Source organism: Phaseolus vulgaris, chromosome 5 (assembly GCF_000499845.2).
Source record: "Phaseolus vulgaris cultivar G19833 chromosome 5, P. vulgaris v2.0, whole genome shotgun sequence".
NCBI classification, from domain to species: Eukaryota; Viridiplantae; Streptophyta; class Magnoliopsida; order Fabales; family Fabaceae; genus Phaseolus; species Phaseolus vulgaris.
Window position 1 is genome coordinate 39,919,634 of NC_023755.2, and position 20,284 is coordinate 39,939,917.

The window sequence follows — 20,284 nt, forward strand, 5'->3', positions numbered from 1 at the left end:
TAGAAATTCAGAACTAAAAAGTACATAATATTAAATGGATAAAACAAGTAGTATCTTACTTTTGTGCTTGCATTTATGTATTAAAAGCCTTACAAATTGAAAATTGCTGCGTATATGATAGATACAGTACAAGTATCATGAAGTATAAAGGTAAGATGAAAATATAAAGAATCGTTCAGGTTGCAGAAAGAGTAAAATCTATCTATCTCTTTTGGAAGTTAAAGGTCTTGATTGCAACAGCAAAAATGAAAGCAAAGAGAACCGCGATGCAAGGTACCACAATAGCAGCAACTCCAATGAAGTCATGTTCGATACCATAACTGTCTTCTATGTAAGCTTTCACAGTCTTGTTACTTTCAGACGTCATTCGTTCCATTACATCTCCAAACTGAGATCCAATCAATCCATATAAGGTCCAAGCCACTGGGCATGCCCAATAGTACCATCTCCACCATATTGGGATGTTCTGTTCAAAATACAAAATAACAACATTATTATTATAATGATAGTATCCTAGTATGTGATACCATGTTAAGAAATGAATTTAATTCTAACTCAACCTCATAAAATCGGCTTACGAGGAGAAGTTTGTACCTACTTATAAACTATGAAATTACTTATAAACTATGAAATGCTCTAATCTCTAGTATATGTGGGATCTCCAACACAACCCCTCACGCCAAGAGTGACCACTCGTGCGTGGGACAATATATTTATGAGTGGTCCGATAACGGTCCGATAGCGGGTGGCACGATAGGCCCAATAAAATAAACTATCGCTATGATAGACTTTAAATGACTCTGATATCATGTTAAAGGAAAGAAATAATAAGGTAAATCCCTTGTGTATATTGAATACGTATAATTATGTTTATATAGAAAAAAAAAACATATGCGCTAACCACGTTACATAAATAGAAATATCTAACAATATCTATAATATCATACCATTGCAAACCATAAAACATATGATTCACTCTATGTGCATGCATTTTGTCAGTGTATTATTAATTCAAAAGCAGGGTGGCAACAAGCAACTTACAGGTCTTGCAACAACAAATCCTGAGAAGAGATTCCAAACTGCATAAAATGCAGCAGCCACGATGGAAGCAACATGGTGGTTTGGTGTCACTCCCACAGCCATCATGCCATAGAAGGTGAAGTACAACAGTGTGAAGTACATGAAAAATAGATACCAAAAGAATTTTTCTGCAGTCCACTCAAATCCGATCATGGCATAAACTATTACACCGTATGTCACCGCTTGAGTAAAGATATAGGGTATCTCCACCAGAATCTGTGACAACAAACACCCAGTTTGTTTGTTAACATAATCCATGTATTCAAACTAAAGTACTAGTCATGTTTGTTAAGAAAATAATGATGTTAGTTACCTGTGAAAATGCATAGGGTAAGGCAGAATACATTCTGGCAGCTTTTTCTCTGTAAAAGACAGTTCTTTCAACTGCAACCACAGGCTGTACCGAGGAAGAGTTTTGTACTCCAAGGAAGAGGACAGCACTGTACATTGAACCTATAGCATTCATCAGGTCTCCTCTGGTCGAACTGTAAAAACCACCACAAGGAATCAGAACTCTGGTGGAATTTCCAAGATGTGACAAAATATACAATATGCATTGTTTTATGAGTCATGATGAGAATTTACTTTAAACTTCATTAATACTTTTCTTACCGTTTTGTTCCGAGGTCCCAGAACATTGTTCCAAACATCAGGGCTATGAAAGTAGTGAAGAAAAACCTCACAGAAGTGTATGGTGGATTACGCCAATATGACAAACGTTGTTTCCATAAGCAAGCTTGGCATTGGACCAAGATGTTCTGAGAGTATTGAGTAGGGAAATAAAGATCCTTTGAACCTGGAGCAGGCTGACTCAACTCTTGTATAAGCTGCTTGTTTCTCCTGAAAAGCCATGAAAAAACTCACTTAAGCATTATGAAAATCAAGAAAACAAACAAGACTTAGTAAATATTCCTATCCACTTGCGTTGGCCTACCTATATAGATCAGAGTTCCTGTATAAGTCAGTGAAATCAACGCCCAAACTAAGCTCTTGAGCTGTGGTTGTAACTTCCAACATCCAAGTAGCCGGGTTATATCCGTCTTTGATTTTGCTCACCCCGTCAATGCTCTGCACAGTGGAAATCATTGCAAAAATTTAGTATTTAGTGTGAAGAATCATGCTCCTTCACTTGATAATTAAACTATGATGTTACCTCAAAATACTTGATCAGATGACTAGAATGACGACCCAGTGGCCCCACATATATTTCCTGTCCTCCACGCTTCATTAGGAATAGCTAAAATCACAAAAAAAAAAAAAATCACGTTAGGATTTAAGATTTAGAGTTTAAGGAAAAGACGTCTTCATTTGTCATTTTTGGCACTCACCTCATCAAATGCCTCAAATATGTCAATGCTGGGCTGATGGATGGTGCACACCACAGTTCTTCCAGTGTCCACAGTGTTTCTGACTGTTCTCATAACAATAGCAGCAGCTCTTGCATCTAGCCCAGAAGTAGGCTCATCCATGAAGATTATGGAAGGATTAGCCACCAATTCAACCGCAATAGTAAGCCTCTTCCTCTGTTCAGTAGAGAGTCCACTCACACCGGGCAATCCAACCAGCGAGTTCCTTAATGGGTTAAGCTCCACCAATTCCATGACTTCCTCAATGAACATCTGCAACCATTTGTCAAATCCAAAAAGTTCCAACAATCAGCCTCTAAGAAGAAAAAACCAGCTATCTCGATTTATTTATAATGTTAGACATTATTATCCAACATGTAAATCGTTTTTACTTTTCTGAGTCCTTACTAACCTTTCTGGCTTTGGAATCAACACTTGAAGGTAAACGTAGCCATGCTGAGTAGACCAAGGATTCGTAAACTGTAACATGAGGTGAATGGATATCATTTTGCTCACAGTATCCAGAGATACGAGCAAATGTTTCTTGCTTCTTAGGGTACCCAGAAATTTTGATGTTTCCATCAATATATCCACCGGTTTTCCTACCAGCCAGAACATCCATCAACGTAGTCTTACCAGCACCACTTACACCCATCAAAGCTGTGAGAACACCAGGCCTGAATGCACCACTAACACCCTTCAAAAGAACCAGTCTGTCCTCTTGTAAACCTTGTTCCTTCATTTCCTGCAAGTGGAAATCAAGGAAGTTAGAAATCTAATTTTTTTCTGGCTGAAGTGTTAAAATAGAGACCCTGTTCAAAGGCTAAACTTATAAAAATGAAATATGATTTACCTGTGGCATGTCAACAGAGTATACTACTTCATCAAAGGTGATGGAATGTGGTTCAAAAGGAAGAACCATTCCTTTTTTCTTTCCATGACCGGACTCCACAACAGAACCACCTCTTCCTGAACTTTCTGCAAGACATTTGAAATATAACTATTCAGCGACTTGAGTTATAATTCGAATTCCTGTCAATCTACCAGTATGATTACCAATGAGTATTCTTGAGTGATTAAGAAAAATAGCTCACCTCTGCGTGGTAATTCAACTTCTGCAACGGTTCCTTCATTTGGTGTATTTGCTTCTGGTGTTTCTTCAGCTATTGATGCTTGTGGTTTATCAAATGCTGCAAATTCAGTTGCATTCTTTTTAGTAAAATCTTTCATTTCCAAAAGAATTTGAGAATACAAATGATATGAAAAGTACTCACGGTCAAGGAATTCAAGAGCAAAACTAAACATCCCGTTCAAAACGAACACAAATCCAATCAGTCCCCCAAGGCCTATCCAATACCAATATGAATCTTTGAAGAATGCACGAGAGTCCAGATAATCAAGTCCTAAATTGTAGGTAGCCTGTAATTAGAGAGAAAAGAACTTAGAATCGCTCCTTTCTTAACAAAAGTATACAATTGTGAAGTTATTAGTTCAAGAGTCAGCCTAGCTGAGATCTGAGATGTCAAGTTACATAGTGATGCCATAAACTCTTTTATAAAAGAAAAGTTATTAGTTCAAGAAATTACGTTGTGCCAATTGTTTCCGAGAAATTCATTGATCATCAAAGCATTCTGCCCATACATCAAAGGTGAAATCCAGAAACCCCAAATCCACCAGCTTTTGATATCCCCTGTTTCATTGGCAATGAAATCCAGAAGCAACGGCTTAGCTTTTCCTATTATGATAGAAATGCATCAATTTTTCAGTCAAGTGTTTGTGTGATGAACTTACTTTTTGACAGAAGGAAACCACCCAATGAAAGAAGCGTGAGAACTGCAAAGGATCCAAATGTGTTGGCGACAATCATGTTTCTACCAAGTGCTGCAATAGCTCGGAATAATCCAGAAGCCATCTGACTAACAAAAAATAGAATGAGGTACTGCTTGAAGAACCTGCACAAAATTCAAGAACTCACATTATAAGATAAACTAGAAATAGCAATATTCAAGTGCTTCAAACTGATGAAAGAAGTTTCTGTACCTCCCAACATTTGGATCAAATCCAATAACGTAGTAGGTCAGGAACACCCAAAGAGCAACCTCCACTATTGTAATAGGAATCTTGAGAATCCACGAAGGAATAGCATATGCCCAAGAGGGGAAAAATAGAAGATCTCGTTGCTTGTAGAAAACAGGAAGCTTAGCAATGGTCATGGAAATCTCAGCCATTCCATTAAACATAATCATTATTATTGTGAAAAATATAGCGCCACCATAAACACCCGCATCATCCATATTATCACGAGGCATTTCCGTTCGGAAAAACAGTGTCAATGCAATTAACGCCATGACGCTAAGCTGAAAAGCATCAAGAGCAAAACGGTAAGGAAAAAAGATCATCATAAATGAACTATGGTGTACAATAAACAGATAAAAAAAATTGAGTAAAATTGAATAATGACACCTAGAATTTAAAAAAAACAAGGTTGAAGTCTAGAATAGAACCAACCTGACAAAGTTTGAAGATATAAACAAATGAATTCCTTTTCATAAGCAAATACTCCCTTGAGAAGTTAGCCTTTAACAGCTCCTTCTTGTTGATGCCATACTGCTTAGTGGTCAATGCAGCAGGGTGATTCTTACTCCTGTCAAATGGAACAGCAATGTCCTCCACAATTTTCCTACCAATATGGAATGATTGAAATGCCTCAGCAAATTGAGTAACTGTCACAAATCTGTATGGTTGATCTCTGCGAACCCAGTACTGTGCTTGATCTTTTTTGGAAGTCACTTCTTGAAGGAAGTCAGCAGTACCTTTCCTCTCGGGGCATTTGAAACCCATGGATTCAAAGAAGTCCAGAACATATTCACGAGGGCCATGGTAAACCACTTGGCCGTCTGAGATTAAGATAATGTCGTCGAAAAGATCATAAGTCTCAGGTGCTGGCTGGAGCAAAGATATAACAGCAGTTCCATCTAGAATGTGGACATATTGCCTGAGACAGGTCACAATCTGAAATGTGGTGGAACTGTCCAACCCAGTGGAGATTTCATCCATGAATAAAGCATTTGCTGGTCCAACCAACATCTCTCCTGTAGTGACACGCTTCCTCTGTCCTCCAGAGATCCCACGCAACATTTCATCGCCCACCATAGTATCAGCACATATATCCAACCCCAGAATCTGGCAAGTTACACAGTCAACTAGTTCAATATCTTGGTTGGTCATCATAGCAAACACTAGCACATGTCATCACATAATTGAATTGAACCTTGTTTGTTTAAGCATACCTTCATTGTATAATCTGTCACTATGCTTGACTCCTGGCCTGCAGTTGCAGTTGCCTGTTATATCAAAAGATGATCAGATGCAATGCAAAGATGGTATATATATACTTTCTTGTTTTGGTTTTGTAATTTGCTGACCTTCATGTAGACATCAAGATCTGGGTCAGGCTTGATATTTGCTGCTTTCTCTCTTCTAGACAACTCAGATAGCATGTCTGAGGATTCAGAAAAAGTAAATGATGATCGGTTAGAGTGCATAGATGTTAAATTAGAGTTTGAAAAGGTAAGAGAGGATTGGTAAAGGGGAACTGACCATAACGTGATCCAACCCCTTGGCACCTTGCTGAGAAAGCCAAGGTTTCCCTCACAGTCATTTCTCCAATATGAACATCATGCTGGCTGATGTAAGCAGCGGTTCTCTGGGGTACAAACTCGTTCAGTTCATGCCCATTGTAAGTCACTTTTCCAGATACCTGAATGACAAACACATCGGTATTCTTGTTAGTTTTTCTTTCTACTTTCATTTTCAAAGAAAAAATAGTAATAATAGATATTGTAGAGAATTGTGTTTGACCTGAAGACTTTTATCAAGTTTTCCTGACAAGGCCAAGAGGAGTGTGGTCTTTCCTGAACTTGGAGGACCCAAAAGCAGTGTCATCCTGCGAGGTTTAATAATCCCGCTCACATCTTTAAGAATGGTAACATGTTTCTTTTTGCTTGGGATGATATGGAGTATGTTAAAAAGTCCCTGCAAGACCAAGTACCATGATGAGACTAATTGCAAAACAAAATAAATCAAAGAAACCAAGCTTATATGAACTAGAATCAGCCCTTCTCTACCTCTATGACATTAGTAACAGAGTTGATGAAGGAAGGCAAAGCTCTACTTCCCTCAAAGGCCTCTGCGTCAATATTCAAGTGCTCATATCGAACTTCGATGGTTGGAATATCAAGCCCAACTCTATATGAAACAACAAGCCAAACGAAAACTTAAAAAGATGAAAAATTTTATAAATACTTTTGAATCAACTGTAAAAAAAACTAAACTCACATATAAATCTTTATTTTCAATTTATATAATTAATAATTATATAATATATAAATTCAAGATTATACCGTCTATGTTTGTTGTGTAGTACAGTGTACGTGTCAGGATCAGGGGTGCATACTATACGGAAGAAGAGGTTGTGAAGAAGAGGAAATATACCTGTCAATACGCTCCCTGAGCTTCAACAAGAACCTCTCGTTGTCCTCTTCGGCCACTTTAACTAGCCTCTCAAGAAGCTTTTGTTTCTGCTGGAAGCCGAGATCAGAAACATCGATTTCGTTGGCAACTCCATGGGATGCTGTGAGCAAGCCTTTCCTGAGACGGTTGTAGGTGGGGAGCTTCTCAAGAGCAGCCCATTTGAGAGCTTCTTCGTCGTCCTCTTCACGAGAAGACCTTGAAAATGCCTCCACACCACTGTTCCTCCAAACTGTTGAACTTCTCGCTCGCATACTGTTACTCGCTCTGTAAATATCTCCGTCCATGTTTCACTCTGTCCCTTGTGTTCCTCTTTTTCTTCTTGAAGGAAGGAAAAGCTTATATAGCAAAACCAACCAACGCACCGCTCTTAATGAAAGAGAATGCAACAAAAATGAAGGAGCATTTGGTTTTCTCTTCCTTACAAACATGTCTCTATTTATACCTTGCATGTCAAAAACAGGCGGCGCTTGAAGAGTCCAACGTCAATATTCAGTTTTTGTTTTTGTTTATACTAAAAAAAACCAGAAAGAAAGAAAAATTGAATAAACCGTTGTCTTTATTTTTTCGCAGTTATGGCGGCAGAAAAACAAATATTAATATAAAGGTAAAAACAAATAATATAATAAATTTTTGTTCTAAAAATAATTAATAATAATAACAAATTGTTAGCTGGAAAACACAAGATGCAGAAAAATTATTTCAAAGTCTGAAAGGAAAGTTCCAATCTCCCCGTAAAGAAGAGGACATTCCATACGTTTCATTTGTTCATACACCAAATAAAGATGTGTAACTGTGTCAAAGTCAATATTAGAATAATTATAAGAAATTTACAATGAAGAAATAATCTTAGTACAATACTAGAATGTGTGATAAAACCCAACATTCATATAACAGTTAACGTCTTAATTTAATATTGGACTAAAATCACTAATTTTAAAAGATTGAGAACTGAGTATTTCTATTCAAAAATAAGAAAAATAAATTCAAAAAATTACAAAGTATCATTATTATTATTTCTATTATCACAATCAATAATTAATGAATAAATATTTTAGTTCTTGATCGTGGTATTTATCTTACAGCTTATTAGCAACAAGATCACAAGAAAAACAATATTTTAATTGAATTTAAAGAAAATAAATGGTAGAAATTTGAAATTTCTGGTGTATTAATTTTGTAATTCGTCCTTCGAGGAACATTAATTGTGAAGTAGAATAATCAAAAGGTTGACATTTTGACTTGTAGTTTGAGAAAAGGTAAGAAAAGTTAAGTTCGTGTGTAGAAAGCTTTGGATAATTCAACTTCTAGATACATTAAAACAGACTCTGTTGATTATTTCTCCTTTTCATTTTTGACACGGAATCTAACAATAAGTGTGTCTCATTTATTTAAATATTCAAATATATATTCTCTATAATTTTACTCTCATTTTTATTTTACAACTTAGTAATATCATACGTCACTAACAATTATTAGGTAAAAAATTACGTCATCTAAAGTTTAATATCCTGAAGGGACCATCAATATTCTATCACAAATCTTCAATTGTTTCTATCATTTTCATGTTCATATATGATTATTTTGGTTCTTATGTTAGCTCTCCAAATTTTCTGTCTTAATAAGATGTTTGACCTAAGTTTTTTTTTGTCTACAGACAATTTTCAAAAGATTATTTTTTAAAATATTTTTTCTTTTATTTTGACTTTTTTATGACTTTCTAGAACCAATCTCGTCCTTTTATTTCTCATTAGATATGAGATAGGGCATAGTGACGATCAATTCTAGCCAGTCATAATTATTTTAGAATATGTTCTTTTATACTCTATAAACTTTATTCTATTCTTAGGTTTTTCTAATGTTTTGGGTTTTCAAAGGTTTATAGTTGAGAGATTAATGTTTAATCAAGTTTAATTTATAATGCTTTGAATATATTTTTTTTTTCTAAACCTTAAACCTTAAATTATAAATTCTAAATTAAGAATAAACTAAGAATGTAATTTGTCTTTTTCTTTCTTATATACATTCTAACATATATATTAAAATCTTCACCATGTACTTGATTCTATTATTGACCTAATTCAATAATAAATGAAATCTTTTTTTGGGAAATTTACAAACGAACAATTTCAACGAAATCTTTCAATTTCTTATTTTACTATGTTCAACTCTATGTATTCCTCTATCCGTAGAGTACATTGAATGTACAGAAATGGCTATCACAGAGTTTCTCTTATTCATATTAACAACTACTCTAGGTGGAATGTTTTTATGGTCGTTTATTCAATATTTCATGATTTGTATTAATATTGATGTTTTTAATCACGTACATCGATAAACAATCGTTTATCCGTAATATCAGACTTAGTCCATGATGTAACAAAAGATAAACGAAAAACTTAGTTAATTAAGTATAATTTAATTATTTTTAGTTGAAATTAGATGGAGTAGGTGGATTAATATATTACTGAGTTATTTGTGTTTGGGAGTTTGGAACACTCATTTTGACTATAATTTGTCTTTAACTAAATGCATATTTGTATTAGTTTGGGTCATCACCTTCATAGTTGAGGGTGTAGGGTTGAAAAGAATGAATATAAAATCACGAAACATGTTTTTTTGTTAAAATATAAAATCATGAAACATGTTTTTTTTTTTTTATAGAAAATGTCCTAGGAAGTTAAAGATTCCATAAGTTGGAAATATATATATATATATATAGGGGTAGACATTAAGTAATTCTAAATATTGATTACTCTCTCTTGAATAAACTATTATTCATCAATATAACATAATTAATTAATGTACTTTTATCCAAATCACATCTAAGTTGAAATTTAATATCCTTCATTTGAATCAGAATCACCTTTTTTAATTAATTTCTTTGATTAACTTTTGTAGGTTAAGATATTAGTTGAGTTTCACAATGATGACCAAACTTTCTTAAACTTGATTTACACTAGACATAATTGAATTGATATAAATAATAGTTAAAAAAATACATTAGATGAGCAAAAGCCATAAATATAAATGAAGAAAATTTGGGTGCCGATACTTATAAAGAAAATGAGACTCACAAATATTATAATACTTTTATTATCTAAATCTAAATAATGTCTACTTAACCTATCTCCATAATATTTTTTGTTTAAAAAACTTAACATGTGTGACAACAATTTATATTTACAAAAGAATTTAAAAACATAATATTTATTAAGTTGACGCTAAATTTTCTTTTCATATATAAAAACAATTTATTAAAAAATGTAATGTAGACTTCATTAATATAAATATTTTACTAATTTTTTAGAATTGACTTTAAGTCTATAAAATGTTCTTAATCATCAACACTAATTTAAAGAAAATTAAAAGTAAATAAACTTAAAAGTTAATTTAATCGATTTTACTAGTAGAAAACAAACCCTAATACTTGATTGTGTAGTAAATTTTAGAAATTGCAGAAAATCGTATTTGGGTTCTTCAGAGTTGAAACTTGATCCATCCTTTCATATCAATCTCAATTTTCTTATGAGAAAAAAGCATCGAAAAAGGAATCAAACTCATGCTAAGTAAGAAACGTGTCAATATATTACCGTAAGAATTGAAATTCAACAACTAGAACTTCTAACATTTATAATAAATTCAAATCACGTGGTTTGACCTTAAAAATGTTCTATTCCACAATTATAGCACAACTTCAGACATGAAAGCCCTTCCCAACCACCCAGATCATGGCTACTTCATTTCAGTATATTATGGATTAAAATATTGAAATATTTTATGTATATCACTCACATAAATATTATAATATAATATTCATAATATAATTTATGTAAAAAATTATTTGTTACGTAAAAGAAAAAGTAAAAATTCATCTTAATATTTTTCTTACTGTATACACTCTTACTACATACACACAATTACTTGAATGTGATCATGCCTTAATTTGTGTTGTATTTATGGTTAGAACTAATATTTATTGGATATGTTTTGTAATAGGTGTAACACTTGTCTTAACTATTATGGGTGGAAAAATCAAGTTTAGGATTTTTCACATTTTTTCATGAAGGGAATGCATATATTGATAAGTTTGCTAACTTAAACTTTATTCATAAAGAGTATTTTTATTGGTATAATAAGCTTCCATATAATATTTTTTTAGGGTTTTTTATTAATAGGTACAAAGTACCTATGTACCATTTTTGTTAATATATGGATTTTGATATAATCCTCTATATTTTCTTGTATTTTCTTTTTAATAATACTTTTTTTCATGTGGTGACAAATAATTATTGTTATTTGAAATGTCAGCCTAATTGAAATGTCAAGTTTCATAGTGATGTTTAATATGCAAACTTATAAAAACAAAAAATATATTTAATTCAATAAAAAGTAGACACACAAAGTAGATTAATCATTCTACTAATTTTACACATGATAACTTTCCACGTATAGAACAATTGATATGATTAACTTTCATAATCACTAATGCAAAAAATACTTGTTATGACGGTTAAAACATATATTTTTATGTCAATCTTAAATTCATCATAAATGTATGAGACATAGAAAGTCTGTATCTTCTATGACGGTTGTGTAATTGTCATAGAAATTTATTTTTCATGTCCTACCTAAAAGAGCCATCACTTTCCATGACTGATTTGTCTTTAACCATCATAAAAAATAACACATTTTATCATGGTTAAATTTATACCCATCATAAAAAATATTACTTTCTATGACACATTGTTTTAACCATTATAAAATATGTTACTTTCTATAACAAATAATATTTTAATCGTCATAAAATGTGTTACTTTTTATGACGGTTAAGGACAAATTAATTATAGAAAATAATATTTTGTATGATGGTTTAGCAATAATTTTTATAGAAAGTGTATTTTTTTTCTTTTGTAATATATTCATTTTTCTATTTGCATAATATATCCTACATAATAAGTAGGATTCTCAAACAAATATTTTCAAAATAAAATCTTAACAATCTAGCACACAAATAATTATAAATTTTACTGAAAATTAATATGTTCATACAAAATTGTTAACTAGTTATACTATGATCATTTACAGTAAATATTTAAAACAAATAATGTCCACCGCTTTCAAACCTCTTGTAACAATTTCTCCTTCAACAGATATGGATCATAGATCACTAAATATCTACACAATCAAATATTAAAGATGAAATTAACATTAAACACAATTAATTGTATATTACTTCCTTAATATTATTTTATGCATATATTTCTTATCACATAATACCTACACTTATAATACATGTTAAATACAGATATTATAATATTAATTGATAATTGTATTTTACTAGTAGTCAGATGAATAACTTACATTTGGTGCAGCTTTTTTCTCGTAACATGTGGAAGCCCTTTGCAACCTTAAATGAAATATTCAACAAACCAATTTCAGCCTAGATTTTGTCTTGGCAATAATGTGGTGAACAAATCATAAATGTTAGAGAAGAAATGAAATATACAGGAGGAGAAACATACCTCTATTGCTTTTAGAGTTAAGTGGAAAATATCAACAGGTATCTTGTGATCCCGGAGCCTTGCTAAACAAAGAAATATCTTTGCATAAGCAAGCTGCAAATGGGCCTTATCAACTAAGCTACAAGAGGGCATAAATGAGTGCAGTGACATCTAAATCACATAACCATTTGAAATGAAAAAGAAAAAAACTGGAAATTCTCAGATAAATTAATGAAAAAAATTAACTCTTTGAAACTGATATACCTGAATAGTTCATTTGTACAAATTAAAAAAAGTAGTTACTCTTTATTATTTGTTATTGTGAAAATTATATAAACAGATTTTTTAATTTATATTGAATCAAATAAATTATCTATTTACTTTGGTAGTTATTAAATTTACATGAAAATAAATCTATCTGACTACGAGTCTAAAATTGTATTTAAGAAGATTAAGTCTAATATCACTCAAATTTTGATTATATAACCATACCTGAGTTTAATAGACATGAATTTCTAGGGTAAAAATATTTATACTATTAATATAATTTTAAAAAATTATTAAAAAGTTAATAAATAGAAAGTGAAATGTTAATATTGCATTGTTAAAGTCAAATATGGGCTTTTAGTATGAAACTTTTATACCACATTCAATAGTTTATTATATCTTATAATAAATGTCCTTTTACTTTATCTTTAGATTTTTCAGCCCACTTAGAATGGTTCTAGTAATTTCCTTAGTTGGTTTGGGATTATTTGACAGAGGCATCTTTGTGGTATGACACTAAACCACATGTTGCTAGTACTAATACTATTTTTCAGGATATCTTAATCGTAAAATTTATTAGTATTCTTCTTTACTCATGATTTATCATATTGCTCTGTCCTGTCAAAAGCAGGGACTTGCGTTGAAATTGGAATTCCAATGTTAATCCTATTTATAACCTTCTCTCAGGTACAAAAGAGATTTACTCAAGTTATCTCTAAAAACATTGCAGGTTTAGAGATAGCAGGTGGAAAATAGAGTATTGGATATGTAAAGTACCCAAAAAATCCCTTGTAACTAACCACTCATAGCTATGTGTTGTGTTCAGAAAAAAAAAATAGATAAGACAAATACATTTACTGAAGAGATTTGCTCTACTCATTTTCACAACAGTCATATGCGCATCTATTAACAGCAAGTAGAGGATATAAACATCGCCCATACTTAACCCAACATAGTTGTAGGACAGACACCACCCAAATTAATTATAGACTAAATAATAGAAGTTCTGGAGTAAGCAATAGAAGTTATTAATAAATAAAAATTAAAAAAACATAAAAATTTACATCAGTATTAAAATTTACTGACTTCAATTTTTCAATCTGTAACTTCTATTACTCACTTTGTAATATTTGATATTCAAGCCTTTAATTTCAAAAGGATAATACTGAGTCAATTTCAGTGCCAACAAAATAAGCTGTAAGGAACTCCCATATTTTTCTCGCCTACAAGATCAAGCATCTCAATTCAAAGAAATAAATAGAGTAAGCATTGATTTTTGTGGTTTATAATGTTCGTCAAGCAGAGAGAATGAGAAAGCACACTAAACTACACGTACCACATCCCCGTTGTTTACAGCATCCGTGCTTCATCGTCATTATGAAATGTCTCAATGATCCCTTCCCAAAATTCCCTCTGCCTGCAGTTTTGAAAGCATCCTGCAATGAGTAAAATAATAACTTAACAATAAAAAAATGCACTTAGCCCCCTGATTTCTCTTCTCTTATTGAGCAATATCTAAGGGTACTTAAAAAAAACAGAAAATATAATATATTGTTAATCCTTATACGTTCCACTCATTTTAAATTTGATCCTGACATGATATAAATTGTTGTGCATTGGAGGTATAACACAATCAATACTATGAACCAAGTAGAAAATGTAGAGATTACAAATACCATTATAACATTCGCTCTGACAACTCAATCCCTGTGTATTGTATATTTCATTCTAACTCCATACCAGTCTCACAAAAAAAACAGAAGCAAACAAGAACAACATCGGAAATTATAAATATAGAAACTAAATTGAGAGCTTTTTCAAATTAGGAAAAACAAAAAGAATATCTTATGTTTTATTTTTCTAAAAATTATAAAATCAAGTTCTCTACCGCAATAATTTTTCAATCTTGAGCAAAACATACAAGTAAATACTAACAAAAGTCATAATAATGGCTAACTACTATTAACTGATCGAGAAGGGTCGAAATAACTAAAATGTAAAAACATTAAAATTCAAAAAACAAGTTTCCTAGATAGGAATCATCATCTTCAAAATCCAAGTCATTTTCGAATTCATTTCGTTCGACTACTATTATAGCTGCAGATTTATTCCTCTTCCTCCTTTAGAACTTCATAAATTTCTAGTTATTCTGCTGCAGGTGCAGCAGGTCACCTCGGTCTTGTTCACTTCCTAGTGTATGTTGAAGTTTCAAATCCAAAAAAATAGCACCAAAAATTCCCTACAGTGAGGGTTTCTTCGTAATATTATGGAACGCCACGGCTTCGGCGCTAACACGCCGCCAAAATGGTGCAGTTTAGACGCCGAGAAAGCAGAACCAGAAAACAAACAAGATCTGAAGAATTTCAGAGCAACACAGCAACGAAATTATACATCTCGTTTCGGATTCAATGCAGTACACTAGGTTAAAGAAACAAGATGTAACACTACAAAATTGTGAACGAACATTATCAAATTTGAATCACAGAAATGGTAGAAAGCAGTATTACGAACAAAACGGTGAAAATCAATCTAAAACTTCAAACATTGGGAAGTAGTTTACCTATTGTAAAAATTGGAAACGATACACAGCATTTGAATTTTTGAAGCGATGGAGAAGAAGAAGAAGAAGAAGAAAAGATGAAGGAGAAGGGAAAATTGGGCGCGTAAACAATTTTTTTACTTTTTACCCTACAAAATTCTTTTTTTATTTTTTATTTTTTACCTTACAAAATTCTTTCGAAGTGGTCTGATTCTAGAACCAATAAAAAAATTAATCAGTTTTCTTAGTTTTAAAAATTGAAAAAAAACGTGTCATTTTTAATATACCCTTTTTAGTGTTCACTTAGGTCTCAAAATAAAAAAAAATAAAAAAACGTAAGGTTTCGTAAGTGAAATTGAAGTCATTAATTTTATAAATTGCTTTATAATTTGATTGTAATAAAATACTATATGCACGTATTAAAATTAACAATATTTTTTTGTTAAATATTTGACCACACAAATTAGATATAAAGTGATCACACTGTTTCATTTTTTTAAATTAAAAGATTTAATTAAATACTTTATTAACAATAAGACCAAATTGAATAAAATAAATAAATATATAATAGGACTAAAAAATAATTAAAATTATTATATTTAAAAAATAATGAACACAAATTTTATAAAAAAATATATTTAATATTCTCTCTCTCATATTATATAAAATATATATGGGAAAAAAAAATACTAACAAGCATGACATAAGAAAAAAGTGGAGGTAGAAAGAGCAGTGACTACAATAACAAGTTGTAGTACTAAGATTTTTACTTCCTGCACCCATACTTTTTAAAATGACTATTTTATCATTCTTTAAAAGCAATTTCTCCATGTACCATATCAATAACATACACCCATTCTACTATTGAAAAGGACAAAAAAAATACTCTTTCTAAATGATAAAAATAACCTTATACAAAAGTAGAGTGTAAATAAAAATTATTTCTAAAATCTTTTATCTGAAAAATATTTCGGATTTCGATATCCAGAACACTTAAATTCTGAATTTTTTTTATTCAAAATGCATTTTTAATTTTGTGTTCTGAATTATTTTGTCATTTTTTTACTTTTAAATTTTATTTACTATTCCAGATTTTCAAATCCAAAATAAGGATAATTTTTGGAACTTTATAAAAATATAGAGTGTAGATCAAAATTGATATGGTACAGAAAGAAATTGCCCTTTTTAAATTGATTTCTAGATTATCTGTTTCAGAAATTTCTCTGGAACACATTTTCCTACTAAAGTTTTTCTTTTGGTTGAAATATTTTATCATTATTAGGAACAAATAATTTTCTTTACTTAGAATAATGAGAAACATCACGAGAAGAGAGACTTTTATTATCTAACATCTATTTCTAGAAACATGACCAATTCAGATGTTCCATTCATTTGGTCTACAGGAATGGAAAATTTTCAGATAAAAACTAGCTTTCTGAGATTGAGACATAATAGAAACAGTTTGAACAGAAAGAACAAAAAATATCTAAAAATATAACATCTTTAAAACTTAATTAAGTCAAATTAGTTTGAAATTGAATTTGGGAATGTAGTGAACATCAGTAAAATGAAACTATTCTAAGAAAAAGAATTGCTCAAGCCTATTTGGAAAGAAATCTAGAACCATGAAACAATTTGACTAGAATTGGTTTGATTTCTTGGAAGTTGAAACTCTGAATATATCAGAAACTATTTGTTGCACCAGAATCCACAATTCCACTTTTATTTCCAGACAAATTGGAAATGGCAGAATTGGTACATGAAGAATGAATCAGTGTGTGCAGTTCAAGTGTACACCACAGTTGTGTTACATGGTCTTGGTTTTGATCATCATCTCCTTGTGATGCCAAAGTTTGACCATCATCAATTTCATCCTAATCCACTGCACAATTGACATTGCTCTTCTATTGACAGGGGAAAGCATGATGATGTAATAACTGTCAATTGTGTCATGAACTTTATTACAAAAGAAAAGGAACTAATTTTGGATTGTGAGTACTTCAATCAAGAATCTGCATCCTGTTCTTTGATCTGAAAGCCATTGACATTGCTTTGGACCAAGAATGATACTTTTCAGTTTCACCCTTAACCTTGTGCTTGGATGCATAATTTGACAATTTCTAAGACACTTAAATATATTAAATTTAAATTCAACTCATTTTAAATTATTTTATTTTTCAAATATTTTGTTTGGTAAAACAATTCAAAATTTAATGAATTTTATTTTTTTTAGATAAAATATTTCGATTATCACCAAATTTAAAAAATTATTTAAATATAAAATAATTGTTAAAAATTAAGAAATATCAATATTGATAATATTTTATAGTAGATATTAATTGATTTTATATTTTTAAAATATTTTTTTTATTTTATATTTGCAAAACTTTTTTCAATTTATGTTAAAAATGATTATTTTGAAGTTATGAAATGCTAGATTAGGTTAAATTCAAGTAAGATACCACCGAGTCGGACTCATACAAGGTCAGACCAAGTTATTCTGTGTCAGAGTCAAGTCAAGTCAACCCAAGTCCAAGTTGAGTTAATTCAATTTGGACTCAAGTTGAGTCGAGTAGGCTCGGGCCCATCGAGTCGGCTTAGGCTAAATTGAGCAAAGTCTTCATAAGTCTAGGTCGAGTCAAGATGGTCCGGGCAAGTCGAGTTTTCTTGAAAAAGTTGAGTTTTTCTGGACGACCCAAATCGAGTCAAGTTGGCACAGACCCAGGTCGATCTGAGTTAAGAAAAACTCACACTCACTCTAGTCAGGGGAGGTCAACATTCATATGAGTAAAGGGAAACCTATATTCAACAAAGTTGGGTTAGGCCCAGGTGGATTCTAGTCCAACCAAGACCAAGTCAAGCCTAATCCGATCAGGACCAAGTCAAGCTGAGTTGACCTAGAGTTGGCCTGTCAAGTTAGGCCAAGGCTGACCAAGCCAAGTTAGCTTTGTCGAATCAATCCATGACCAAGTTAATCCGAGTCGAGGTATGATCATGTTGAGTAGAGTTAGACTAGATCCATGTCAAGTTAAGTTAAGCCCAGGTGGGACTAAGACAAAATGGGTCAAGTTTGAACAAGTTGAGTTGAGTCTATTTTGAGTGGAGACATTAAGTTGAGGACATATCAAACTAAGTTGGATCCCAAACCCAAGTCTAATCGAATCAACTCAGACCCCCCTGAAATATGAATTTAAAAATACGAAATTTTCAAATTTTCACTTTTTAAGTAAAATTTGAAATTAGTTTGAAATAATCTAATTACTAAAATGAAATTCTAAAAATTTAATTTCTTTCAAAAAAATTTACCTAAATAACAGTCATAAATCATTTCAAATTCTTTAAAATAATAAATTACCCTATTAAAATGTCACATTCAAATACAATGTAAAAATAGTTATATTGATACAATCAATGGAGCATAACAGAAACTGAAAAGTGTAACAAATATATCTAACAATTAAATTTGATGTCTTGCCATTAATATCATATATTTGTTACTTGATGTTAAATTCCGTCTTAACAAAGAAATGGATAAATGATTTAGTTGGATCTATTAATGTAACATGTCTGCAATGAATGAAAACTGATATATTCACACTCTAAACATTGAAAACACATATCTTACATTTCAATAAATTAATATTTTATTTATGTTTGTTTTATTTTTAATTCAAAATATTATTATATTGTTATAAATGTTTATTAAAGATATGTTTCTTGTACTGTGTTAAAGAAACTTTTCTCCTAATGAATATAGTACTATCGATCTAGAAGTTGAATTATTGGTCCAAAGCTTCTTTCAACGCCCACAAGAGCTGATCAATTTCGCTGGCCATCTCTTCTATTTCTTTTATCAATCTACGAGTCAAACTCTGAAGGCTTTCATTCTGAAAGCTTTTTTCAAAACCAAATAAACGTGAAATTCATTCTTTCAACCATTTTTTTTTCTCTAAATTAAAATTAAAAATGGAAATTCTGTTACTGACGTTGCAGCTGATGCAATTTATGAGTTTATCTTAACTATTGTTTTCTGTTTTCATCAAAAGATCTCAAAGGATTCTTTTTGCCACTTTCTTCTAACATAAGCTATTTGGTTTCAAAGGTTGTCGTGTCTTTATCTTGCATCTTTCAGTTTAATATAAATATTACTAAATGTCTTTCCTTCGCTACTCATTTCACAGGTCAAGCTCCAAACTTTTGACTCTATCTTTTTTAAACATATTCACTCCAAATCTTTTTTATTTTATTTTATTCTTTTTCTCAATTATTTTCCTCAATTCTCATTCACATTCTTATCCACACCTATTATTACAAACTCTTCTTCCACGCCAATGAGTGATTTATATCATGGTAACTAGGAATATTATTCGGCTAAAATAACTTATTATAACATACCAATAGAGGTAGGAGGTAGGGTGTATTTGATGGTTTTGTAGCTGCATTTTGCAGTGCTTATAGCATTTTAATACGAGTACGGTGCTAGCTCGAATAGGATGTCTAGCTTATGCAGCAAACATATTCTATCTATTGTTTCTGGGGTGTTTTTTCATCTCTTTAGAGATTCTTAATGTGATTTGGTTTATGTAAAAGGGTTAAGATACCCTTTTGTATCCCTCTTAATTTAATTTCATTTTTTACTGATAAAAAAAAGCTAAAATAACCGACACAAACAATTATATTTATTAGTCTATATTAAATATTTGGTTATTAATAAAATTGGTTAGTTATTAAATTGATTTTTATATAAAGATATAGTACAAGAAAATGATTAGAAAATTTATTAGTGTATATTAAAGCAGGAGGAGATTTAATGCGTATTTAATAACAGGAGGTTTTAAAGAAAGGGGTGATTTAACAGGCATTTATTAGTGTGTATTAAGAAATTAATAGAGATTTTTGTGGTAATAAAGAAAATAAAAGAAAATAATATTAATATTTAAACATTTAATTGAAAGGTTTGACTCATGAATATGATTCGCCGTTGTTTTTGACGTGAAGAGTATAAATAGAGAGAGAGA

General features: G+C 31.2%; 1 protein-coding gene and 1 long non-coding RNA gene across 2 annotated transcripts; both read right to left on the minus strand.

The window, feature by feature from the left end:
- On the minus strand, positions 1-7,371 carry LOC137835990 (pleiotropic drug resistance protein 1-like). The gene is made up of 21 exons (XM_068644779.1): positions 6,921-7,371; positions 6,554-6,674; positions 6,288-6,461; positions 6,027-6,186; positions 5,852-5,928; positions 5,717-5,770; positions 4,935-5,609; positions 4,467-4,783; positions 4,218-4,378; positions 4,013-4,116; positions 3,701-3,845; positions 3,521-3,616; positions 3,280-3,404; positions 2,839-3,171; positions 2,409-2,699; positions 2,234-2,317; positions 2,015-2,148; positions 1,693-1,920; positions 1,394-1,565; positions 1,042-1,296; positions 1-466 (listed from the first exon to the last, which is right to left on the minus strand). Exons 1-21 carry the CDS (start codon positions 7,241-7,243, stop codon positions 203-205), a joined length of 4,293 nt encoding a protein of 1,430 aa, XP_068500880.1. The 5' UTR covers positions 7,244-7,371; the 3' UTR covers positions 1-202.
- A 4,632-nt stretch (positions 7,372-12,003) lies between these two features.
- Positions 12,004-14,523, minus strand: LOC137834549 (uncharacterized). The gene is made up of 4 exons (XR_011084918.1): positions 14,064-14,523; positions 12,482-12,599; positions 12,321-12,366; positions 12,004-12,134 (listed from the first exon to the last, which is right to left on the minus strand). It is a non-coding gene; the product is annotated as an uncharacterized lncRNA (long non-coding RNA).
- Between the last annotated feature and the right edge of the window lie 5,761 nt (positions 14,524-20,284).